The sequence below is a fragment of the Alosa alosa genome, chromosome 1, assembly GCF_017589495.1.
Source record: "Alosa alosa isolate M-15738 ecotype Scorff River chromosome 1, AALO_Geno_1.1, whole genome shotgun sequence".
NCBI classification, from domain to species: Eukaryota; Metazoa; Chordata; class Actinopteri; order Clupeiformes; family Clupeidae; genus Alosa; species Alosa alosa.
This window is the reverse complement of record NC_063189.1, coordinates 10,647,558-10,674,102: the sequence shown is the minus strand read 5'-3', so window position 1 is coordinate 10,674,102 and position 26,545 is coordinate 10,647,558. Positions and strand designations below refer to the sequence as shown.

The window sequence follows — 26,545 nt, the reverse complement described above, 5'->3', positions numbered from 1 at the left end:
CCCAGTTAGCATTAATAATCGTTTACTACTTAAACGGCACCGACAATCAAAAAATCCAGTGGAAACTAGATGGCAGAAGTGTGTAGGCCAATCGGCCCACCAGCTTTGTCACCTACAGAGTTTGACAGGTACGATCTTTCGAAACGCCATGTTATTTCCCATAGACATTTGACGACCAAAAGTTGGATGGATACGGAAGTTACGGAGGCGGGACTTATTCTGGAGAGGTCTATGTCTGAAAGGCTAATGATTAGCCTATCGGCTACCTGAAAAGTTAAGTGTTTAAACTAGCATTTACTGTGTTCTATTTGATGGTGTATTGGCCCTGACTAAGTTTGTGTGATATATAAACCACAATCCTTGTTGATACAAGTACCAATGTTCATCTAGAAAGTTTTTATTCACATTAAGATTTTCGCCATAGGCAGTAAAAGACTCCTCCATCTTTGTCAATAATTTTCACTGAGAAAGTTTCAAACTATGATCAAAGATTGTTAAGGCGGAGCAAGATATTTCATCAGGAGCCACTTCCGGGAACCCGGATCGCACGAGGGGGTCAAAATCCCCCTTTATGCAGAGCAGAGGCATTAAGTACTTATCCAAGACATCGCGATTAAAAGAAATTTATCTCAAAACAAGGTTAGTGCCCCTTGAATTTTCGCCCTCTATATGACCATATACAATCGCTTAGTACAGCCGTAGCTGGTTTTAAGTCTACCATGTGTGGTTACGTTTTTATGGCTTATACCCCAATTGTCAATGGAGAAATAGGCCTTTATCACGGCAGCTGAAGCAGGGCTGTTCACTTTCCTGTTAGCAGGCAAACCACAGGTGTTCCTAAAAAACATTAACGAGGCCTCTGGTTGAAGTAACTGTGGCCGAATCTGACACTTAATTAGAAACACCTGTGCTCACACAGGAGTAGGGCTGTTCACTTCCTACTTCGGCTGCTGTGATAAAGGCCTATTGTATTGAATTCTTACTTCCTGAATCAGCTGTGGGCGGGACTGTGATGCTCTATTGATTGCTCACTTGCTTTTAAGTGAGAACATAGTGCTGCTAGTGATATGTGAAGGAATTTGTGTACAGTTTTGCTCTAAAAATCTGAACATTTGAATCGTGGAAATGAAATTGCTTTGGTAGATGGCATATGGTTTGGAAATGTTTGCTCATAAACCTGAAATCAATCAATACAAACTGTAAAATGTAGACTTTCAGGTTTCATTCAAGGTGAAGACGAAAAGTTTCTCAATGTAGGGTTTAGCATATTTCGCCGTGTTTGTGTTTGTAACTGTAAGCTATGCAAGTCTGTAGGCGGACACACACTTTTCAGACGAAATCTAAATTTTTATGTGTAGTAGAAGAGTAACCAAACCAACCAAAAGATGTCATTATAGTGAAACAACCAATAAGATACCAGTAAAAAAATCCTGTAAGAAAAATCCTGACCCACCCATCATGTTGCGGTCATGCGCCTTAGCCCTGTCCCACAGTGCATCTCGCTGCGCAGTGACGAAGACGACAACAACAAAACACAGCAGTGTTAGCCTGCTGTTGGAATAACATTAGCTTGTGTTACACAACTCCAGAGGAAGGGGTCGATGTCAACAGGAATATTCATTAATTTACACAAAGAACAATATGAGCAGTTGTATTACAAATGACACATATCTGCCTTGAATCAAGGCTGTATGTTGGTGTAGGAGTGTAAATATTAAGCAAGCAAGGTTGCTATTTTCAGCTAATGCGAGGTAATGGTAGCTAGCCTTTATGCATAACGGTAGCTAGCTATCTGAACTCTACCAGTAAGCTATATGAAGTTATGCTAGCTCGCTAAAGGAGAGGATGCGATTTATCAAGCGAAGGTAAGAGCGACTCAAATTTTCCGTAGTCAATTGTGCATAATCGTGATGGAAAATATTGTAACGTTGATATGTGATTGACCCGTCAGATCAACTCCATTAGTCCTCCAGAAAGCGGAGTAAAATGTATCTAGTGGTAGCGTAACTGTTACCTAGCTTGCGAATGGTTACCCTCCTTTGCTAGACCTAGTATTCTGACAGATATTGTGCAGTAAGTTAGCGGTAACGTTATTTAAGGTTAGCACATATGTTAGCTTAGTCGGCTTTTGCTTTAACTCGTATCTCCAACTTTTGGTGGTTATGGACTGGAGTCGGATTTATATTTGATTAATAACTTACAAGTGTTAAAATGTTACTTGCGGATCATGTCATTCGCTAGCTAGTTGTCCTACTAGCTAATGTTAACGTTACACCAGCTGTCTTGCGTTGTGCTAGAATTGATATGATAGCTAAGTGCTAACTGGCTAATTAGTTAAACGTATGGGATGCGTCTGGGCCCCATCTAGACAGGGCACCTAAACAAAGGCGTGACATTAAGGTATCACACACACCGTTGTCGTCAGTAATACCAGATTAATCGGGCATAAACAACTACTTATAAGCTTTGTCCTGTTGGCTATGTAGGTGTAACGTTAGGCTGCCCAGGTGTTGCACATGATGCAATCCATCACACTGACCGCTAACGTTAACGCTAAAATTACTGTATCTTTGCCCGTTGTAAATTGACTAGCTAGCCCGTGAAAGCGAGGCCCTGTACTTCACAATTTTGCTTTAACAGGCGCAACCATTAGGTCTGGACTACATGGTCAAACATCAGCTAGAACCTCATTTCGATACGGTTCTTTCGTCCTTTTCTTGACAACCCTTGACTAATATTAATGTGAGCGAAAATGTAGAGCCTAAATTGCATCCACATGAAGAAAGTATCCAAGCTTCAACGTACATAAGCAAGCCTGTAGTGACTAGTCTGTTTTATTTTTTATCCCGAGGTAAAAACGGCTGGTTGGCTGCCGTCCACGGTATGTTTACAAAGCATGTAGCTAGCTGTGCCGTGGCTAACTCCGCTATCATAGCTTGCTACATTTGCTAGCTGGCTAGCTCCCAACATGACTCAGCCTGAATATTCTGTTGTTGTCTTATACATAACTGTGTGTTATTAGATGTACATGTCCTCTGCTATTGCCGAATGAAGCACGTAGTTATGAGTGTTAGGTGTGGTTGCCTGTCAGATCGAGCCAGACGACGCCTTGAACTCTTTCAGTGGTGCCAGTCACAGTTTAGCTAGACCATGGCCTATTTATGTTACTGTAACAACCAAAGTAGTAATCACCTGACAACAATGTCTTGAAATTGTGTTTAATATTTAATAAACTAAAGTTGCAACACGGTGACATCACCCGTAGAAATGTAAAAACCTTTGAAACGCAAATGAAAGTGAGTTAGTAACAATGCCATTTTCTCCTCAGAAATGCAGAGTGATTTTAACAACTGACATTTGATGTTCAACTGTGGTCTGCTATTGGTGTCAAGACTACATTGGCAGCAAGTCTAGGTGGGGTTCAGTTACATCAAACAGTTAATTTATATGAACAATACTGCCATAGGCCACTGAGTTGGAGAAACTTTGTAAAAGGATATTGACAAACAGTGGTTAACAAAATGTGTAATTAGCATTGACTGTGGTTCTTATTATTTGACTTTTCCTTATGTGCCTAAGCATGTTTCCCTACTCCATAGGACTAAATGAACCAGGAAGGCAGAACTACAGTTTTGGAAAATTCAACATGAAGTTGTATGTGTTCCAAGTCAACAATGGAAGCACACTTACTTTTGATACTGAACTTGCCGTCCAAACGTAAGTTTATTTATTGGGTACCAGTAGGGAGGGAGGTGAATAATTGAGCTTAAGTATTTAATTCACAGTGCTCTTTCTACATCTTTGTCATTATCTGTTATATGTTTATAATGCACAGGTATAACATTAGAGGATGTCATGTCTTGTCCTTTGTAAGATATACCAGCACTATACATTCCAAGGAAATGGTTTTCTGCTGTTTGGGTCAAAGCCTATTAATTGTTCTATGTCTGTCCACATCTCTTGTTACAGAATTTCAGTAATCAAAAATCTGAACTTTATGTATTTATGTCTTTGCAGGGTGGCTGATCTCAAACATGCCATCCAGGTTAAATACAAGATTGCAACTCAGCACCAGGTCCTGGTGGTCAATGGAGGGGAGTGCATGGTTGCAGATCGACGGGTCTGCAGCTACAGTGCCGGCACTGTGAGTGCTTACAATAAGGCTGTGTTTTGTTCCATCTCAAGGATCCTGGATAATCTCATCCAGAGTTGTGCTTGTCTGTTTTGTCTGAATAAGGGAACAGGGACTGCTACTGCCTGTTTAATTTGGTTGTTGTCGATGGTGCTTTGAGACATGGAAAGTTAATTTAATTGTTAATGGAGACTGTATTTCGGGTTTGGTTTTCTGGCTTACATAAAGTGTAGTCAGGAAAAATGTGTTGGCAAGTGTCTGCGGTAGGGCATTAATTGCAGTCACAATTACTCCGATCATTTTCATTCTTTAAAATAATAAAATGCAACTCCTATTTTCCCCTATCATGTATTTGAGATGTGAATATGCCTGATTCATCCGATAGCTCAAAGTCAAAGTCAGCTTTATTGTCAATTTCTTCACATGTTCCAGACATACAAAGAGATCGAAATTACGTTTCTCACTATCCCACGGTGAAGACAAGACATATTTTACCAATTTAAGTCCACAGACAAACATAACATTCAAGTAAACAAAAAAGTAAGTAAATAAGAGGGCACATATAATAATGAAAAAAGCTGACGCCTTACTATGGTCATTAATGATGAGTTTAGGCATGTGTCTGCAGCTGTTATCGACCCATAAATAACCATCACTGAAGAATGCAGTGAAGGTAGACAGACAGACCTGCTGAAAGACAGTAATCTAGCACCAGGAACGTACAGCTGGTATTTTGCAGATCATTCAGGTTATTCTAAATAATTTAGCTTCTATTCCAGAACAATGATGAAGGTTATTTCACCCCATATTGCTGTGGTGGCAGAACAAGGCATGCTGAAATAAAATAGTTTTGTCCCTCAGCATGAAATATCAGATTCATTTACTGCTAGTCAGGATGTTGAAGCCTCTACTTGAACTTTTGTTTTCAAACTGTCAAAAGATGATGCCTAGCTTTTCATGCTCTGCAAAAGTAATGCTGTTTGTTAGAGACAAATAATATACCCACTGATGATAATTAGTTCCCCAGGATTTTTTTTTATTTGTCCTGTTTCTACTGAGGGCGGCATGTAATTGCAGTTGAGCTGGTGGCCCTGTTATGAAATGATGTCAAATGTTCTGGCCGCACACATAAGGCATAATATAGGCATGTTTAGAATGATATATAGCATTTTGTGCCTCAAACATCTGAGGTGATTTGTTTGGCATGTTTTAATGCTTTCGCTAATCAAATGATTCAATGAGCCTCAGTCAAACTTGTCAAACTGGAGAATGGTCCTTTATATTTGAAAGTGCTATTAGTTGAATAATTATTTTTTGTTGAAGCAGAAGCCTAAATGTATTACTCACATTATGATTGGAAATGATATACTTGTTAATACTATTATTTTGTATTGCCATCAGTGTCAGGTAAGCTACCTTCTTCCTAGACATTCATGGCGTTCAAAAAGAAGCTAAAGTGACAGTGTTTGAGTTTGATACACTGGAGGCTATCCAGATGGCAGTGGTGTTTGCTCTGTCCCTCTGGAGATAATCGGGGTTCCTAGCCAGATGCTTGGCATTAACCTCTACTGGGAGCCTGCTTGGCAGTTGGTGGCCATTACCTCAGCTCACAGCTATATGAAATACACGAGAGTAGAGACTGGCATAGTTATCTCATTCATAGGGAAATCGAAATGTGCCGTGTTCAAGATCAGGTTATCACTGCTCTGGATAATGTGTCCGTAGCGCATGTTTTGTACATATTGCGCGTTAAGACCCCAGTGACTGCATCTGTATGAATGAGGTTGAACAGGACCAATTAGACCAGTAGCTGATATGTCCTCTTGTTAAAGATTCTAGTGATTTACCTGTCACCATTTACTTGTCATTACTCTGAAGCACTTTTGGAAATGGTTTGATTTTGTTAGTCAATGCCTGACATAAGTTAAGTAATATTCAAGACATTTAAATACACATTTTCTATGTTGTGTCTAATAAGCTATTTTTTAACACTCTTTTTCTTCTTGACAGGATACCAACCCCATATTCTTGTTCAATAAGGAGATGATTTTATGTGACCGTGCCCCTACCATTCCCAAGACAACCTTCTCTATTGAGAACGAAATGGAGCTGAAAGTGGAGGAGTCCCTTATGATGCCAGCAGTCTTTCACACCGTTGCCTCACGAACACAACTCGCAGTGGTGAGCTCTTTCTCTGACCATCTGACCATCCATCTTTTTAAATGTGTAGGGACGTTATAACACGTAGACCTTTGGTAAACTATGTTAATCTACCAAAGCCACCTAATGGCTATGATTAGTTTTGATTTGTTTATTCAAACATTGTCGTTTCACTGACAGCTTAGAATATTTTGATGTTGATCTGTTTTTAACAGGAAATGTATGAAGTTGCCAAGAAACTTTGCTCCTTCTGTGAGCGCCTGGTTCATGATGAACATCTGCAACACCAAGGCTGGGCTGCCATTATGGCCAACCTGGATGACTGTACGCTGTCCTATCAAAAACTACTATTGAAGTTTGACTCAGCCTACATGAACTATCAGCAAGACTTTGAGGACATCAAAATAAAACTTACCAAGTAAGTGACTCTCAGTATTTCCCCTAGAATATATTCATGCCACCTTAGTGACAATCTACCCCCATCCCCCTCCACCCACACACATAGTTTGGACAGTATCTGGGAATATTTGACATGATGCCATGATGACGTGATATGAAACCATTGAAGAATCTTACCTTAAATTTGTATGGTCTGTAGACTGGGGACGGCTGTATCAGTCATGGCCAAGATTCCTCTGCTGGAGTGCTTGACCCGCCACAGCTACCGCGAGAGCCTGGAGAAGTCCAGCTCTCCCGTGCAGAGGACCGACGAGGAGGATGAGGATCGCTCGGCCCAGTCGGTCACGCCCAGCGCTGCCGACACACTTAGGAAGAGCCACGAACTGCCCCCTGCCTTCGGCGCCATGGGCGGAGCTTCTCTCCAGGCTGCTGACGCCCCCCGCGGCGATGGCAATATGACTGACAGCAGTGAGCTGAAGGCAGCACTGCAGGAGGCGGATTCGCCCGAAAAGGCAGCCTGCACCGGGATCTCCTTTAATGTCACCCTCCTGGACTGGATCAACGTCCAGGACCGACCTAATGACGTAGAGTCCGTGGTGCGGAAGTGCTTCGATTCCATCAACAGGGTAAGAGCCTTCCTTTTCTGGTTCCATCATGGATGAACTGCACACCAGTTTCTAGTGTTATTATGGTTATTATATTAATATTAGTATAAGGAAATTACTTAAATTATGGCTGGACATTTTCTATAAGGTCTGGTCTATACTTTCTGCTAAAGTCTGTTCATATGCTGATTGTCTGAAGTGAAGCTATTTTTTCACAGTTATTTTGTGTTTTATCATATGATGACTGTAACAAAGGAAGGTGTTTATTTTGACCCCTAAACAGTGAACAATGGAGAAACAGTAATCCTCTTTTCTTCAAGGACATTATTTACATTTTTGTCAGATCTTTGAGAGAGGACAGTTTAAGTGTGGAGGTTATGCAAATGTTTGAGATGCAGATGATCTTTCAGGGGTAATGGCAGCAAACAGCAGTTCTAAAAGAGTTGTAGCTAAGCTGTCAAGGCTAATTTAAGCAGACTCCTGTTTGATATGAATAGTAGACTGTATTAGTGACTTTGTGTTATCAATGGAACAAGTATTTACCAAACCAGCCTGTGGAATTTCAATTTCAATTTCCCTTTCACTTGCGTGAATAGTTTACCTTTAAATGCCCCAGAACCTTTTCAGAGGCCATGCTGAGCTGCAGCCCAAGCCTTATCATTCACCTGCAGATATCTTCACTGAAACTCGCCTCAGAAAGGGGCTGGCCCATATCATACTGGAGAATGAAAAGTAGAGCAGTATTGCATACTTTCCTTGTCAAGGTTTTGTAAGTCTAACCATTACCTCAAATACTTAAGCCACCCCAGTATCAACTTGACGTGTGTGTGTATGTGTGTGTGTTTAAACTCTACAGTTGGACCCACGTATCATTCAGCCATTCTTAGGAGATTGCCGGGACACCATTGCCAAACTTGATAATCAGAACATGAAGGCCATCAAGGGACTGGAGGACAGACTGTATGCCCTTGACCAAATGATTGCAAGCTGTAAAAAGTTAGTCAATGAACAGAAGGAACTTGCTCAGGTAAGGAAATGTAGTACTCTCCAAAAGACCCCCACCCCCTGTTTCTGTCACTCTTAAGAGTTCTTCACTCAAGTCTATAAAAGTCATCATCATAGTTTTACAAGGGAATTTATATTGTGCACCTACTTTAATTTAATGTGAAAGCAATGCAAGTTATAGCCTATTTGTAATGCAAGAGACTACACAATATTAAATGGCAAATGTCAGGTGGACAACATTTTTAATTAATCTTAGTTAATATGTAGATAAATCAGTGAAGATATTTTTGAAATCGTTACTCTAAATGCACTATGACAACATTTACAGCCATTTCTGTCAAGATCACATTTCAAAACGCAACTGTTTTGAACTGAGTGATGACATCTTAAAAGGGAAGAAAGTACTATCAGGTTGTCAGGTTAAATTTGTAATTAAGATAAATACAAAATACTTTTTTGAATGTCCTCTGCCTCAAAACTCTCCATATTTTCATACAGTATATATTTACATAGTACTTTCTTGGCACGACTCCCTTTTATGATGTCATCACTCATTTGTGTTTTGAAATGCTGTCGTGGTGCATTAACAGTAATAATTTTAAAAAATTGTTAACCTGACATCTGCCCTTTAAGCATTGACATGATGATCGTAATCAAATCGAATTGAATTGTGAGACCAGTGAATATTCACATCTCTAATAGCTTACCATCCATATGTTACTGCATTGGCTCAGAGGGCTCATTGTTGCTTTTCTCTGTGCAGAAGATATGATCCCAGAGTGCTGCCTAACAGCATAACTAGAATTAAGAATTAACTATATGTATCTCCAATTCTAGGGAGTTTTTCCTCGCCCCTGTTACTCATGGGCTCTCTCTAAATGTTTTAACACTCTGTAAAGGGCCATGAGACTTGTAATGTTTGGCGCTCTATAAGTGAAATTAAATTGAAATTGAAATTAAAAAATCCAATATGAGAGAAAAAGGTAGGCTTGACCTGCCATTGTTTGGGTATCCTAGCTCAACACATTTTATGAATGCTGAGCCTGAATGAGTAGATGTGGCTAGGTCAAGATAGGTGGAAGTAATTCAGGATAGATGTGCATGGCTTTCCTTTCCTTTTCCTAAGATTTCACGATTGGAATAAAAAAAGACACAGAAATAGCCTTACTCAAACTGTCGAGCAACAGATTTTGCTGGAGAATAACAAGGAAGCGAAGTATTTAATTTTTTTTAAAGTTAAAACACCGTTGGAAGCTGGCTGAACCACTAAGGCACCAGAATTCACACTAGAATTAACCAGGCCTGGCTGTTATCTTATATACCATTGTTTTGGTGAAACCTAGTCAAGGCTAAATTCATCCAATATAGCCTGGGTAAATCCAATACCTAGCTTTTATGAAATAGCCCTTTGACTAGTTAAGTCCATGCAACATGAACGGAATACTGAATATTGCCATATAATGTAGTTTGCTGTAACATTGCGAGAAAGCTGTACTTGATTGTCAATCACTTGTGAAAAGTATACCTTACTACCTGTAATTATCAGGCCCTGTTAAAGGCAACTCACTTACATAGGCACACTTGCTGTGGTGTGTGCACGTGTTCTGCCTCCGATTTCTACAAGCTACTGGACGCTGTGTTTGGCTTGTGCCAGATGGTATCTGGGAATAAGTATCTGGAAAGCTATTAGGACAAATTTCTCCCTCCCAGCTCTAAACACATTACAGGAAGTACAATTACAAAAATTATTACAGTTCTAACAAAGATTCTAAAGTTAACCGTCTCTGGTGCTATGGTAGTCGAATGTTAAATGTGTGTTTAGAGACCTGACATGTGGCTCAAACATCAAGTATTGACTTACAGCACTCGGGTCAAGTCACTTACAGCTGTCACCTGCTTTACTTCATTCCTGTCAGTGGACACTGGTGTCTTCTCAGAATGGTCATCAAAGTTATCTTCCTCCCTCCCCCCAGGGATTTCTGGCCAATCAGAAGAGGGCTGAAAACCTGAAGGACACCTCTGTGCTGCCTGACCTGTGTCTGAGTCATGCAAACCAGCTAATGATCATGCTGACCAACCACAGGAAGCTGCTGGATATCAAACAGAAGTGCACCACTGCCAAACAGGAACTCGCTAACAACTTACAAGTCCGTCTTAAGTAGGTTCCCCACTCAGATCAGTCCATGGATGTGTGATGCACTTCAGTGGTGTTGAAAGTTTTGGTGTTGTGTAGCATTAAAGCAGCGCTATGGAGTTTTAGTCTAAACTAGTGAGCTGGTTATCTAAAAGCTATGAACTTTGCGAACCCAACCTGGTCTTATTGGCACTGCTAGAAATGTGCTAACACAACAGGAAATATAGCTAACATTGTCATGTTGTGAAAGGTTTTTTCTCTTTGTTACGATATTCCCACCCGAAACACAGAACTGCATATACAGTAAGTGCATATCCTGGCTAGCTGATGGAAACAAAATGTCTTTATCTTTCCGTCACATAACCACATACAATGGAACTCGTAGTAATTTCTTGAAAACTGAGCTAATAGCCATGTTAGCTCATGTTAATAGCCGTGTTAGTCATGTATTGCCATGCTGTTCATACCACAGTGTCAGCTGGCCTACAGCAGCCTCACCAGTGTCACAGATGCCTCAATAGTGAGCGATGATGTGCTTTAAAAATCATGTTGCAACATGCTAACTGTTTCACCTGTAGCGTTTTGCCTTACTGAACTCGGTGCGCCCTGTGTGCGTTTGGTTGTGTGTGGTAGGTGGTGCTGCTACGTGATGCTGCACGCGGACCAGGACGGGGAGAAGCTTCAGGCGCTGTTGAGGCTGTTGACGGAGCTGCTGGAGAGAGTGCGCGTGGTGGACGCGCTCAGCACCGTCCCCCAGATGTACTGCCTGGCCGTGGTGGAGGTGGTCAGGAGGAAGATGTTCATCAGACACTACAGAGCGGTCAGTGGCCAGAGAGATAAAACACGATCTCCAAGGCAATACCTAAGCCTTCAAGTTTTTTAAAAAAATACCTCCTCTTGCCCTTTACATTTTACATGTTGTTACTTGTGATTTCAGTGGCACTATTTACTTCAGCTTTTAAAGCACACCCATGTTTTTCTGTGCCCGTGCATGTTTTGTTTTATCATTCTGTCAGGTCGGTTTGAATTTTGTAAAGGAGTCCTGTGTTTGAGAGAGGTGATGATGGAAGATTTAAACAAAGCTCATTAAATAGGCACCATTATATGGCTAAGGAAATAGTCCATTAAAATGATCTCGCCTCTAACAACTCCAGTCACGGATAATCTATGGAACATAAAGGTCATCATAGAATTCAGAAGTTGACCAATTTTGAATGATGTACAGTGAATTTTAAAGCTGCCATTGGCCATTAGTCTGTGGTCACTGGTGTTTTTAGGTGTAGTTACTTGTTAATGTGAGTTTTACTTAGTCATTTTTGTATTCATAAATAAACATAAATAAACTTCCTTGTATCCTTGTATTCTTCTCCCCCTCCCAGTGGGCCAATGCACTTGTGAAGGATGGGAAACGATTCTATGAAGCTGAGAAAGCCAAAAGGGAAACCTTTGGGAAGTTATTCAGTAAGTGCTACATTTCATTCTCTTGTCACTTCATGCCTTGTTTATTGTCTTAAAACTGCCATGATTCATAATATGATGTAGCTTTGTTTTCTATTTTTTTACATTTGCTGTGATTTCTTTCCCAGGGAAGTCATTTCTTAGAAATCGTTTGTTTCGGGGACTTGATTCATGGCCTCCGTTGTCTTTTTGCGTGAGTATTATTGTTGTTGTTGTTGTTGTTGTTGTTGTTGTTGTTAAGATAATACATGCCTACAGTACATGTGTAAGTGTACAAATGCTGATACATTTACATATGTGCATGTCAATAGGTACAATAGTCTTGTAACGACAAATCAATGACCTGCTTAAGCTGTGATTGTGTTTTTACTCCTTGATATTCAGACTCGAAAGCCTCGCAAGTTTGACTTTGAGCTTCCAGACATCTCTCTTGAGGACCTGCAGTATCTAAAGTCTTGCTGTCCTGTCGAGGTTCAGCCTTTCCTCAGGTAGGACACAGCATTTTGATTCCCTTAATATGTTTCTGCAGGCTGCAGTCTGATGAAGGTTTTTAAACTGCTGTTTGTCTATAAAGAAATTGTCATCGCATTCAGAACAATCAAAACATTGCAAAACTTCAGAGGTTTCCTCACAACACCTAAACACTTCATCTAAACCATCTCCAATCTTGTCTTAGACTTGCTCCTGTTCCTCCCTCCAGGGTTCCTACACTTTGCGACTTTGAGCCTTTGAATCAGCATGTTCAGATGCTTCATCAGTTGGTCCAGGCTGCGCAAAGTGTAGATGAGATGTCTCAAACCATCACTGACTTACTAAGCGAACAAAGGGTGAGGAGTGCAACTTACTTTTTTATTTATTTCGGGAGAATAGCAGATACATGTGTTATTCCATCCATCCAGAAGACAGTACACAGACTGGCACTTCACAACGGATAGTAGCAGTTCTGAGCCTGTTGCAGTAGAAAGCTAAGACTCTGAAAGCAATTAAAATGGGATAGCATAGCACTCCAAGTAAGAATCTATGGTTCTATTTCCTCATAAATCTCTCCCCCTCTCAGGCTTCCTGCAGTCAGAGTGGTCAGAGGTCATCGTCACAGTTCCCCCGGTCAGAAAGCACAACGGGGACGACGCCTACCTCCTCCAAATCACTATCCTCCCTCACCATCCCACCCCCCACCTGCCAGGCCCTGCCCGTCCCTGCACCCCTCGAAGACCTGTCCCCCGACAGCATCGACGCCCACACCTTTGACTTCGAGACCATCGGGCACCCCAGCATGGACCCCGTCCTGCAGCAAGGCTCCCTGGACCTGGACTCCCTGGCCGAGAGCCCTGAGTCGGACTTCATGTCGGCGGTGAACGAGTTTGTGATCGAGGAGAACCTGTCGTCACCCAACCCCATCAGCGACCCCACCAGCCCCGACATGATGGTGGAGTCGCTCTACTCGTCGGTCATCAACGCCATCGACAGCAAGCGCATTCTGGACACCACCACGCTGGAGCGGGAGAACTCGCGGATGGCCGCGCTGCGCCTGTGCACTGACCGTTACCGGGCGGCGGCTGAGGAGTCCCAGAGCGGCCTGCGGAGTGTCCGGGACGACCTGCACCACTTCCGCGGCCTGGTTGCCCGCGAGCAGCGGGACTTCAGCTTCGCCCTCAAGACGGTGGCGGTGGAGGTGCGTGAGGCGGTCAGCCGCCTGCGGCTGTGCCACGAGGAGGAGGTCCGCGAGAGCCACCGCAGCGAGCTGGACGACCTGAGGCACGAGCACGAACGGCAGGTGCAGGCTCTCACTGAGGAGCTGGACGCCAACCGCGGCATCGTGCGCGACGTCCAGCGGGCCATGCTGGAGCTGGAGGGCCGCATGGAGCGCAAGGAGAAGGAGATCGCCCAGCTGGAAGGAGATCGGGAGCGGGCATCTGAGGAGCTCCGCGCCTCCCACCAGCAGAGCCTCCAGGAGCTGGAGCGCCAGCTCTTGGAGCGGGCTGAGGAGATCAAAGCGGCCCGGTCCTCCGGAGATGAGCTGGCCGGCCAGCTGAAAGCTCTTCAGCAGGACGCAGATCACTGGCGGGAGGAGGCGCGCCAGGAGATGCAGGAGGCAGAGCGGGAGCACTCGCGGGAGCTGGAGGAGGCCCTGGGCCAGCGGCACAGTGCCGCCCTGGAGGCCGAGCGGCAGGAGCAACGAGACGCTCTGAAGCGCCTGGCCCAGGAGCACCAGGCCGCGCTGCAGGGCCAGCAGGAGCTTCATGGCCGGCAGCTGGAGGAGCGGGCAGAGCGCCTCCGGGAACTGGAGGAGCGCGTGCAGGAGCTGGCCGACGCCCGCTGCAAGTTGGAGGTGGAGATGGCGCTCAAGGAGGCCGAGACGGAGGATGCGCGGCTCCAGGGCGAGGAGGCGCGTGCCCGACGCGAGGAGGAGCTGGAGGCGCAGGCTAGGGAGTTGCAGCGGCAGGCCGAGGAGCTGGAGCAGCGACTGCAGAAGCGCAACGAGGAGCAAGAGCTGGGCCTGGCCGAGCTGCGCGCTCTCCTGCGCCGCGAGAAGGACCACTGCATCTCGGAGCTGGTGGAGCGCCACGAGGAGGAGCTGACTGCCCTGCGGCAGGCGGCTGACGAGGCCCGGCGCGAGGCTGACCTCCGGGCCCAGGCGCTGCGGGATGAGCGGGACGAACAGGCGGAGGCGCTGAGGGCGGACGCCGAGGAGCGGGAGCGGCAGCTGGAGGCGCAGCTCGGTGACCTGCAGGCGGAGAACGCGCTCCTAGCCGAGCGGTGCGAGCACGGGCAGCAGCAGGAGACGGAGGAGAGGGCCGAGGCTGTCAGGGCGGCACTGGCCGATGCCTTAAGAGACTTTGAACTCCAGAAGGAGGAGCTGGAGAAGAGACTGTTAGAAAAAATACAAGTACTTGAAAACCAGCTCCAAGAGAGACAATCCTCTGACAGGTCAGTAACCATCGGAAGAGTCTTATTTCAGATGTGATTAAAAAGGAAAGGCTGAGGAGTGCATACTCGCTGTGCTGGTGAACAGATGGGTATATAACACACTGGAGACTATATAGCATCACACAAGTATTCTTACAGAGAGTATTAGGTATGGATAATGAGTGCCAATATTAGCCTGAGAAGTTGCAGTGAAGAAGATAACCGCAAGTTATCTGTTAATACAGACTCTGTACTTCTGTCTCAGCTGTTTTGACATGCATGAATGGACAATTGCAGGGCAAACAAGTACGCTGTAAGCTGCTTTGGATGAAAAGATCTTGTAAATGACTCACTTTTAATATGAATGCCCACTTCTGTTTGTGTAAAGGCCCATTGTGCCTCATTTGTGCGTAGACATAGGCATGCTTAGGCTGTGTGTGTGTACACATGAATGCATAATTTTCACATTATGTCATAAAGTCAGTCAGCTAAATGCCACAGTGTCAACATAACAGAATGTCATTTTTTATCAGGGAGTTATATCTCACCATTTTTTGTTCTCTTTCTGTGTATGTCATACACTAATCATTCTTGTTGGTTTTTTTTTTTGTCTGATGGTTCCATGGCCTGTTTCTTGTTCTCCCAGGGTGTCATTCTCAGAGGAGCCATCGGAGGGCAGCAGAGAGCTGACTGGAGCAGCAGTGTCTCTGGACACGGGTCTGCAGGAGCAGCTCCACGAGAAGCTGAGGGAGGAGAATGCAGACCTGCTGGCCAGACTGGAGCAGCTCGAGCACCGCAAGAACGAGGAGATTCAGAACCTGAAGACCTCGCTCATCGCAGAACAGCAGGTGGGCTCAAGGGGGGGGGGAGCACTTGTGTGCCCAAGTTTTAATAGGAGCACAGACCAAAATATGGGTGCACAGTCAGTTCTGTACTTAACTTACACATAATCTAACATTATACTGCAGCTAACAGTTAAACATGCCAGTGCACCAATTGCGAATATTAAGAATGACTGACAACATTTAGGCTACAGGAAACAGGATTTTAAAGATCAGTGCCTACTTTATTTTCAGTCTGTTCTATTTTCCTACATTTTGTTAATGTAAAATAATATAATACATTGCCATATTTGTTTTATACTTTCAGTTTTTATTTGAAATATCTGCATTGATGGGGGCAGTAGGCAAACGTTAGGCCTACTTTCGTTTTGCACTTGGAGTTGTCAGTAGCGTTCTACCTTTTGAATAAAATGGGAGTATTACAGGAGGCTACTTTTGTCCCGGTTCGCTACAGCTATATTTTGCATATTGCAGCCAATACGTCAACTGGGCTTAAAGGCATGTTAGGTTACCTTTCCTTCTCTCACTGCATTCTCAGAATCTCATCCTGTTCCTCCTATATCCAATGAATTCGGTGGATAGAAGAACTAATTTCTTCAATCTTTGCATCTTGGCTGGCTAGTCTAACTTTCCGCTTTTTCTGCGCACTCTTGGATTTGATAGAGGCAACTACTAGCGAGTCCCAACGCAAAACTGCTAACGTTGATGGGAGGTGTAGTTTTTATGCTGCATTCGCGACGTGATTCTATGGTCTGCACCAGTAATGTTTCTCGATGTTGCGGTGTATTTTGTAGACAAACATTGACATGGTTAGAAGTCATTCGCACCAGTGCGCCTAAATATTTTTTTGCACTCGCACGGCATCATTTTTACTCGCATGTGCGAATGTGAAACGGCGCACTGTAGAGCCCAGGAAGGGAAACACCACTGCTGCTGTCAGAGTCTTAAGCAAATTGACTCCTTTCACAGTCTTAAGCAAATTTTCCAGCCAGTTTACAAAATGAAAAGATAAAATACAATATTCAGATTTATTGTGCAGCCAGTTTACAAAATCAAAAGATAAAATACAATATTCAGATTTAAATTGTCAGAAAGGTCATTGCTCAAAGAGATGGTGCTAGAAAATGCTTTCGCTGGACCTCACTGTGTTTTAACACTGAATGCCTGAACATTCAAAGGTTGCATGGTGTAGCACCTGCGTTTAGAGCTCCAGTAGATGGAGGTCAAGGTTCTTTATTTGCCATTTGTGCATAAACCAGCAGTTCAGAGGTGATCATTTGTGCGTCTCTCCTCAGACAAATTTCAACACTGTTCTGACGCGCGAGAAACTGAAGAAAGAACAGATCATCAACGAGCTGACGGAGAAGCTCCGGAAAGTCACCCAGCAGCAGGAGAAAGACAAAGGTCAGTGAAATGTTTAGAGCGGTGACGTGAGGAGAGGTGGGGAAATGTTCTCCCTGTCCTGTGGCGCTGACCGTTATGGGCTTTGCTGTGCTGCTGGCAGGCCTGATCGAGACGCTGTCGGAGGACCGCGCCTCCGTGCTGCAGGAGAAGAAGCACCTGGAGGAGGAGCTGAACCGACTGCGCAGCGGCTTGCTCGTCTCCTCGGCCTTCTTCAGCCCCGTCGTGGGCGCGGCCTCCTCCAGCCAGAGTCCTGTGGAACCCGCCGGTGCCGTGGGCGGAGAGATGCCCCTCGTCCTCCAGGAACCCGACCCAGAGAGGCTGGCCTCGGTCGCCTGTCTCCGAGACGACGAGAGGGTGGACTCTGCCGTGGATGCTAGCATGATGGCCACACAGTAAGCAAAGCACATCCTGCCCCACCCCACCTCACTCCACCTCACTGCCTACCAGAAATTCCTCCCCTCTCCCCTCTATTTGTGAGTGTTGGAGGGAGGCAAGGAAGGCTGGAACCTTGATTGAATGAGAAATAAAATACCAGTTTTTAATCTTGATGCATGGTGAATTTATGGCGCTTACCTATACTACTGTATATACTGTATAATGATTTACCAATGGGGTACAATGCTAGGAAATGGCCAGTCAAAGAATGACATTCAAAAGCAAAATATAAAACTCAAGCACTTCCAAAAACTTCCAATATAATTCTATCAAGGTACATCTGTTTGAAACCTTTATTTATCACAGTAATGTTCAACCTTCATTGTTTAAAATGTCAACAGTATTCCCACTTAATATCATAAAATCATATCAAAATGTTCATTCCAAATATTCCAAAATAACCATTGAAGCAACTATTAAAAATAACAGTTGAAGCAGCCATTGATAAACTCTCAGAGTGACCCTTAGCATGCACCTGTGCAGCCTTTAAACAGATGGATTTCAGATTCAGGTGTTTTAGTAAGCATGCGCGCCAGGCCCTGTTTCAGATGAGGCTCAGCGTACGGTCAAAGACACCAGGCAGGTTAGTTGAGGGGTGCCCTAAACGTTCTGTCGACCAGTTGGAGAGACCAAATGACAGACAGAAAGAGGGAGAGACAGACAGGCAAGGATAACACTGTGTGAGTAATTTGGCCTTCACATCACATTGTGTTTTGTTAGGGGCATGACTGCTCTTGTGAATGACTTCAGGTTTTTCTGTTTCAGTGATAATCCATTGCTACTGTCAGAGGAGAAGCAACGGATCCTCATATTAGAACGGGTAAGCTGAAAACCACTGAATACTGGGGTCACGGAATTATCATGCAACAAAAATTCTGTTTCATTTTTCCAGGTTCAAACTAGTATTACAAGTAAGACTGGCAGTTGATACAGTAGCTATTGTTTAGGTTAAGGTGCATTTCATGGATTGTTTTTTTTTTTTTTAATCAGTGATTGTATAAAGTCATCTTACAAGACCAGTTTTACAATGTGATCTGTTATGGGGCCCATATTTGTATTGTCTTGTGTCTTGCCATGATCTCTGTAATGATTAATAATTATTATGTAATACCTGAGCAGTCCTTGAAGGTGTTTTTTATCTGTCTTGTCAGACTTTGCACATGAAGGAGGAAGAGAACAAGAGGCTGAGTCAGAGACTGGTAAACACACGTTTGATCTCCTCACAGCAAACCTCATTGCAGCACACTTTAACACAATGTTAGAATGTATGCCTTGCTGACGTTTTTTCAACATCGGTCGATCGGTTGCCCTATGTCGTCATTTTACAATGGCTGACCAGTGTGTCAAAAGTGATGAAAAGGGTCACCTGCTTTCCTGCGTGGTGCATCAAAGTTGCATTGTGCAACACCAGGCCCTGAAGATGTGCAGTGGCAATGGCAGACTTACTATTATAAGCCAGTGTACTATTGAACACAATTTGAAGGTTCTAGAAGGAAACGCATTCTGTTGCTTTCCTGGAGCACCTTGATGGCGCCCCCTGGCACTGTACTGTAGCAGGCTAAAGCTAAACCACCAGTTGGATCTGTCACTTGCTGCCACCACTCTCACCGTGTGCGAATACTGGCACGTGTAGATTTAGCAAACAGACAGCTAATACAAAGTCATGCCCATTGCAACATGCATGCTGAGTGATCCATCTCTCTGTTTATGAACAGTCTAAATATCTTAACACCTCTGTGATTCTTGGTAGCGTTTTACAAACAAAGCCTTACCAAAGGTATAGCAAGCCCAGCTCTCCCTAAGCTCGACTCTGTCATTACTGGTTTAATGTCTTCTTCAAAAGAGAATTATCTTAAGAAGACCCTCAAGGTAGGAATAGCAAATTGCTTGTCGCCAGAGAGGGAAAGCACAGAGTTATCAATGGCAGTTAATTAGTACACAAGGCCGTTTCATGTAATTCAATTAGGTTCCCCCGTGGACCGTTTCTCCTCAGATAGGTTTAATCTGCTAATGAGAGTAGCAGTTGCCAGTTTATTTACAGTAGAACCATGTGAGGCGCAGGTGAGCTTTCTGATGAGCTGAGCTCCTTTGTTGTGTGTTAATCACATAGCATGAGAAACAAATATACTGGGAATTTAGTAGGTGCAAAACCCACAATCAGCACAGGAGAAATAAAATGAAAATAAATCCATCCAAGTAGTGTCTGTCTTTAAGCACCATCTCAATTTGACCAGCTTTTAGTATTAAAAGACACTTTAGGTTGGCACTTCAGATTATGTAGTAATTTATTTTGCTCTCAAAAGTGAGGGGTTTGATTTCCTCAGAAATGACCCAGGATAATTTGCATTAGTCCTAGCAGGCCCAAACCCAGGCACCAGTGGAAAACATCATCAACATAAACACTTTTATATATACCGGTAAACACATTTCATATTTATAGTTTTTTTGTGTTGGATGAACTTGATAAGACTACAAATCTGTAAATACAGCGCCCTCCGCATCTATTGGCACCACTGGTAATATTGTAAAACAGGTATTTAAAAAAATCATCTTTTAGTGATTTATTGTAATCTTACAATGAAAACAATGAGGAAAAATTCAGCCTTGAAGGGAAGCAACTTTATATTGAGAAAAAAACATTATATAAATATTTGAACCAAAAACGCACGTGCCACAATTATTGGCATCCATACAAAACCTTGGCACTAAATTTAACAGGAGCTTTTTTCCATTTATATTTAACTTCTTTAAGTTAATCAGAGTGTCGGTGAACTTTCAGCTGTAATCCATGACTTCCCTTTTCACTTAGATAGATAGATAGATATATACTTTATTGATCCCCAGGGGAAATTCAAGAAAGTGATAGGTAGTGATACAGATGTCAAATCCCCTAGTCATTCATACGAAGACAAGAGAATACGCTAAATTCAAATAAAAGGAAAGTGTTTTGACCTTTGTAAGTCAGGGAATGTTTAAAAAAACTAGGAACTTTACAGTAATGAAAAGGTTCCCATCAACTGGAAATGTGCCAAACTTGCTTGGACAAAGACCCATGTTTATCTTGTCCCCAGACACAGGGAGGAGGATGGTAGAGATACAGAAAAAAGGTATCTTTTTGGGGTCACCAAGTCTCCAAATAAATCTTCAAAAGTGACCTTCGTGCTAATAGATCATTTATAGGGCATGCCAGGTAAACACCTTGCCTGTCATTTCATTACCAACGTAAATGGCAGGAGTTACTGAATGCTACAGTGACTTTGTATGAAATCGTGGTCTATTGTCAATGAAAGGAAAATTGCATTTTTTTCCAACACTCTTGGCCTTGGCATAAATACAAGAATGACTATACTAAAAGAACCCCATGCCTACTGATAATTATGGTGGAGTGTCTGATAAAGTGGGCTGTTTTTACTCCAAAGGCCCCATCATGGACTGTCAAGAAAAACCTGAACATTTGCAAAAAAAATCTGGAGAGATTTTGTAAAGAGCATTGGTCTCACTTCCCTTGCTTTGTATTCTCCAACTTTATTGGTTGTCATGGGAGAAGATTATGACCTATGAAGAGAGCACGGAAGCAGCATAGTCCACAGCTAGAGCATGCCATTCAAACACCAGAGGAGAGGGGACAAGTGGCTGTTCTGTAAATGCACATAGTGTCCTCATATTATCCACACATCTGGCAACAGACATGCAATATATTTCTCAAGGTTCTTTAGGGTTGTTTAAAACCTGCATAGTATAGTATAGAGATTTGTCTCGCACTTAAGCATCATGTGTGAAAAATATTACCAAGAAGGGGAAAACGGGCAGCACATGTAGATGTGGACTTGCACAATGAAATGGAGGCATTGCCACTGCATCATGGATCTCTTTGATAAGCCATAAATCATTTGTAACATATAACCCTGCATCCTGTTGCACGGCAACAGTGCACTTGTAAGCCTGCCAGGGGTGCGTATCCCCAAAAGCATAGTGGCTAACTACGATGCATCTTCCCGTGGTAGAGTCACTGCCAAATCTGAGTTGACAGTATTTGAGTCACACCTTACAGATAGCTTACGTTAACGATACAGAAATACGGTGTTGATATTTGGTCACATTTTTAGTAAAGGCTAACAAATATGCTCTTTTTTTTTTATTTTCCAACATTAGAAACGTGATATGTGACGATATGAAGCTTAAGTGTTTGTACATGCGTAACTCAAATTTACGGACTCACATTTTGCAGTGACACTACCAAGGTACTTGCTATCATAGTTAGCTACCAAGGCAGTTGCTATCATAGTTAGCTACCAAGGTAGTTGCTATCATAGTTAGCAACTATGCTTTTGGGAAACGGTCCCCTGGATGTGTGCTGGACTATGTTAGTATAGTATTTGCCACTAGATGGCAGAGCTGTCAAGCTCAGTTGCGGCCTGTTCATCATGTTTAAGTCTGTGCTCATGTGAAACCATCCTCATGTTTACTCAAAAGCTACTCCTGACCTTGTCTGTAAACTAGAGTTTAAGCATTGTGTTATGGCTGTTGACCTTGTTACATAAATATTTTGTCTTTATTTCAGATGTCTCAGAGCATGTCGTCGGTGTCTTCAAGACATTCAGAGAAGATTGCTATTCGAGAGTAAGCATTCTGGGGCTTATGATCTTATCTTTTGTTGTGCTGAATGTCATAGATAGGGGTATGATCATTCACACACTTAATTTACCATCAATTCATTTTTCTAGTTTCCAGGTAGGAGACTTGGTGCTGATCATCTTGGACGAGCGCCATGACAACTACGTCCTCTTTACCGTGGGTCCGACGCTCTACTTCCTCCACTCAGAGTCCCTCAATGCACTGGACCTCAAACCAGGTTTGTTTGTTTTTCTCGCTTTCTTTCTTTCTTTCTCTCTCTCTCTCTCTCTCTCTCTCTCTCTCTCTCTCTCTCTCTCTCTCTCTCTCTCTCTCTCTCTCTCTCTCAAGTGTTTAGTTAATAACGTAACCTCCGGTGAAGGATGCTGGTCATGTCCAATGAGAGAAGCAGGTCCTCAAATTGCCACATGATGGAAATACACCATCCTCCCCACCATCATAGTGGATCATACACGTCATTTAGAATTCTTTGATTCCAAAAGCTTTTTCTATATAAATAGCTTTGTACTTGTAGGAGCACTTGTGAATCAAAGCTCCAGGGTCAACTAGTGGAACATAACTTGGAACTTGCAACAAAGGGAGGTCTGGACTCCCTCTGTATTTTTTTTTTTTTATCTTTAGTACTTTTTACTGTTGAAAAGAGTGAGGAAAAATAAAGGAAAGAAATAAAAATGACCGCTTTAAAAATGAGAGAATGAACACTCTAGAGGAGACATCAGGAGAGCATTAACTTGCTGGGGTTGTCACATGTTGCCATTTGCGATATGATTTATCTGGCAGCATTGCAATCAATCAACATGTTCAATGTTGTGATCTTCCAGCATGGAAGCAAAAGTGTCTATCAGAGCTCGCACTTGCTACCCACGTAAGGGAGCGGTGCTGTTCGCTGAGGTCACAGGAAGAGACCTCACCAGCTCCTGGGCACTCTTGTCATGTCTACATGGTTGTCTGCTTTATGTACAAAGTCAATTCAGCGAGAAGAAGACATGTCATCTGCGTATGGAAAAGCCGAATTAGCCCCAGTCCAGGCTTTATTTTATTTTTTCTTTGGTGGGAAGGGAGTTTAAATTGTGCCATAGAGGACGTGTTCCAAGGAATACTTACAGAACACATCCTGGAGGTCCTTTAGTCACGATCTGATGCAATATGCTGAAACACATTTGGAACGTTTGCTGTCCTTTCATTTGAAATTACTCACTTAGCATTCTTAACTGCTCTTAAACATTTGTGTAACAAGTGAGAAAGGGGAAATGGTGTTCATTCATTTGGTTTGTTTTTATGCTTTCTGTGGGTGCAAGTAGAGCAATTTTTGATTGTAGCTTTGTCACAGCAGTGGGTGCCTCTAGAAGACCTTGGGTTCTTGGAAAAGTTATGGAAAAGGAGTACTGTCAAGCAAAGAAGGTAAAGTATGGCTACTTATACACTTAATGCTGTACACTCAGCATATGCATTGCAGTCACAAATTATTGTGTAAGCCAAACAAACCTGCACATAAAAAAAGGACTTTTGTTGATACAGTGTTTAAAAGTTTCTGAAATATTTGTAAAATATTTTAAAATTCAAGAATTATTTCAGTTGGAATTGTTTCTTGGTTTATGTCTACCTAAATGTTCTGAACGTGTCTGTGATTCTGCATGTATTATTTAATTGTTTAGCTTGATTTAGGTCTGAAAGCTTATTTTAACAAGCCACATTGTCCTTCTCTTTTAGGCTCAGAATCGGTTCAAAGTTCCTCTCGGCACCAAATTCTACAGAGTGAAAGCAGTGCCATGGAACAAGAAAGTGTAGTATCAAGTTGTGAGATATTGTATATGTTTATAATGCCTACATTGAAAACAAAAACAAGACAAAAAAAAACAGTTTTGCATCATTTATGATTCTCATCAGCGAAGGAAAAGAAATCAGCACCTGGAAAGACATCGTCATAATCATGAGAGTTTTTGCTCTCAATTGCAAGACCCCGTATTTCCCTCTCTCGATCTTTTTTTTTTTTTTTTAATCCGGACGATTTGTAAATTGTGGACCAAATAACTTTACCAGGGCATGCCCTACACATATTGGCCAAAAAGCCATCATACCTGTCTGTACAATTAACTAAAAGTATTTGGATGTTATATATTAGTTCACATCATTATTCGCATATGTCCATATTTGTGGAAAATACTGTATCATAATCAGCCTAATTACTTTGTAAGGTTCTGAAAGTATACATTTATTATAAATGTCTATGGAGGAATGTTCATGGCATGCATATAGATATTATATTTTCTTTAATTTACTTATCCTGATATGTGTCTTGGTGGGAAATATAGGTTATATGCTGTTTGTTACTCACAGTATGACCCTCTGTCGATAATTAAATTAAAATTGTACTTTGTTTTGCCGGACAAGCTGCCTTGCGCAGTGGTCAACACAATCCCTCAAATGCACTTTCAGAAAAGAGAAACAAACAACTAATGCTTTTGTCGATACAAAAGGGAAGAAACAGTGCTGTTGAAAAGAAGAAAAAAAAAAAAAAAAAACTAGTGATGACGGCACATTACTTCCCACTATTAGAGAACATTGACATGTAGAAAGGATGTATTTAATGTTTGTGGCTGTGTGTTATTACTGGATTGAACATGCCATTGTACATTACTCATCAAATCACATGCGTAACAAAAGAGAAAATGACTGTATTGTAAAAGAATTTAGAGTTTTCAAACAATAAAGGTTTGATCCAAACGCATTCTAAGCGGAAGGTGCTTACAGCAGTACAGTTCCACACCAGAGTGTGCTTATTGCCAGTGGTGCTCCATTCACTTTCTAACATTTGAAAATAAATCCCATAAACTTCAAGGATCAAAGCCTCATTTTCACTTTTGTCATTGTCTCACACAATAAGGGACAACACAGACAAGAGCTAATTGAATAGACCCATGTCTTTTAACTGTTTATGGATTTTGCAAGAACAACCATGATATAATATATTTGATATGCAGGTACTTTTCAATAGTTGCCCACACTAAACCAGGTTTGGCCAAAACAATGTATTGCCCTTCTTTCTCTGAGCATTCTAGTTAATGCTGTGTTGATGCTAGACAGCCTCAGACCTTGACCATTGCTCCTCTTATTCAAGCGCCATTGGGGTTAATACTGCATCTAGAAACAAAGATGTCAGTTGCTTTGATTCATAGGGCATTTTGTATTGAATATGCATTATGTAAGCCAGAGAGGTGTTCCAGTTTAAATCACTCTGACACACGGAGCACAATAATATCTTTTCCTAATAACCTCTCACACATGAGGTTTTTGGATCCTAAACCCCTCTCTAGTTGTGCGCTCTCTGTGTGGGATGATGAACTCCTTTATATGTCACATGCTTAATTTTATGTTCAGTTGCCTGGATACAAGGGCTGGTTTAGCTTCTTGGGAGGGAGGGAACATTTGGCCTTTTCATCACATTAGCATTTAAGATATGACTCCAGCCATCCAAACTCTCCTCACACTGGTCACAGCATGCAAGTCAACTCCGGATAAATGTGTCATTGATTCCACCTCTTGGTCAATGTGATATTGATTCATAAATGTATTTGGAAGGGGGAAATTATTTTTCTATATGCCACTGAAGGATGGCAGGGAGAGAACAACATGAAGCGCTCTTCCTGTTCGCCATGATGTTAGTTGAGCGTCACAGCTGCTAATCTCTGTACCCTTCACCTGTGTTGCAAATGAACTCTTAATATTGAGTGGAATTAAATGGTATTGTTTTGACATGATCGATTCTACAGAACCACATTTACCACACAATCATCTGTTTAGTCCTTTTTGGTACGCAGATGTGTAAGTGTGTATTTTTAATGACTAATATATTGAATTTTAATTGAATGTCCTCTTGGGGATCAATAAAGTATCTATCTACTTTATCTATCTACCGGTGTATGGCTGACACAGGAAATGGTTTCACATTTTGCACAAGGTTTGCCCAGTCGGCTTTTATCTCTTAACCTAGCAGCAATAAACCACTCAGTGTCACCTTAACAAATAGGTATGGGCGATATTAGAACTATATTGTGGTATTTCATGGTATTCATGGTGATTATGATATAAACTAGATGTACCGCATAGCGGTAAAAAATATGACCGCCGCTCAGTCCTGTACATCCGTTCCGCGAAAATAAAACTTCAATTTGTCTCCATCTTTTACTCCATCCCCCACTCTTGAAACTTTTGTGTATGCTTGTTTGGCATGCCTGAGTGTGTGTGTGCGGCTGCACAGAAAGTAGCCTACTGGTTCTGAAAAGGTGAATAGATTGTAGAATAGCCAAAGATGTAGCATTGTTATAAAACCTTTAAAATCTCTAAACAATCACAAGTAGGGCAGTTCATCACAGTTCATCCATTGCAACTGGATTGATGAAAGGTCACTTACACCTGTAGGCTACATTGTATT

At 42.4% G+C, this 26,545-nt stretch overlaps 1 protein-coding gene across 4 annotated transcripts; it reads left to right on the top strand.

Annotated features, from left to right (window-relative positions):
- Positions 1-1,495: 1,495 nt before the first annotated feature.
- Positions 1,496-24,951, top strand: rb1cc1 (RB1-inducible coiled-coil 1). Of its 4 annotated transcripts, XM_048242284.1 has the most exons (25): positions 1,496-1,865; positions 2,852-2,881; positions 3,329-3,414; positions 3,600-3,717; positions 4,018-4,144; positions 6,143-6,313; positions 6,508-6,710; positions 6,891-7,317; positions 8,153-8,323; positions 10,275-10,459; positions 11,069-11,255; positions 11,815-11,896; positions 12,022-12,086; positions 12,278-12,381; positions 12,570-12,720; positions 12,951-14,821; positions 15,447-15,648; positions 16,938-17,046; positions 17,147-17,438; positions 18,247-18,301; positions 18,633-18,680; positions 22,043-22,101; positions 22,206-22,333; positions 23,444-23,514; positions 23,824-24,951. In XM_048242284.1, exons 4-25 carry the CDS (start codon positions 3,647-3,649, stop codon positions 23,899-23,901), a joined length of 4,857 nt encoding a protein of 1,618 aa, XP_048098241.1. In that variant the 5' UTR covers positions 1,496-1,865; positions 2,852-2,881; positions 3,329-3,414; positions 3,600-3,646; the 3' UTR covers positions 23,902-24,951. The 4 variants fall into 4 exon arrangements, with proteins under 4 accessions (XP_048098241.1, XP_048098258.1, XP_048098250.1 ...); XM_048242301.1 differs by lacking the exon at positions 2,852-2,881 and having other exon boundaries at positions 12,594-12,720; XM_048242293.1 differs by lacking the exon at positions 2,852-2,881 and having other exon boundaries at positions 23,447-23,514.
- The last annotated feature ends 1,594 nt before the right edge of the window (positions 24,952-26,545 follow it).

What these genes read in the sequence shown, in the direction of transcription:
- rb1cc1 (XM_048242275.1), top strand. Translation starts at nt 3,647, where the DNA reads ATGAAGTTGTATGTGTTCCAAGTCAACAATGGAAGCACACTTACTTTT. An exon ending in ATCAAAATAAAACTTACCAA is followed by an intron (nt 6,711 to 6,890) that starts GTAAGTGACTCT and finishes TATGGTCTGTAG; the next exon opens with ACTGGGGACGGCTGTATCAG. An exon ending in GCTAGCATGATGGCCACACA is followed by an intron (nt 17,439 to 18,246) that starts GTAAGCAAAGCA and finishes TTTCTGTTTCAG; the next exon opens with TGATAATCCATTGCTACTGT.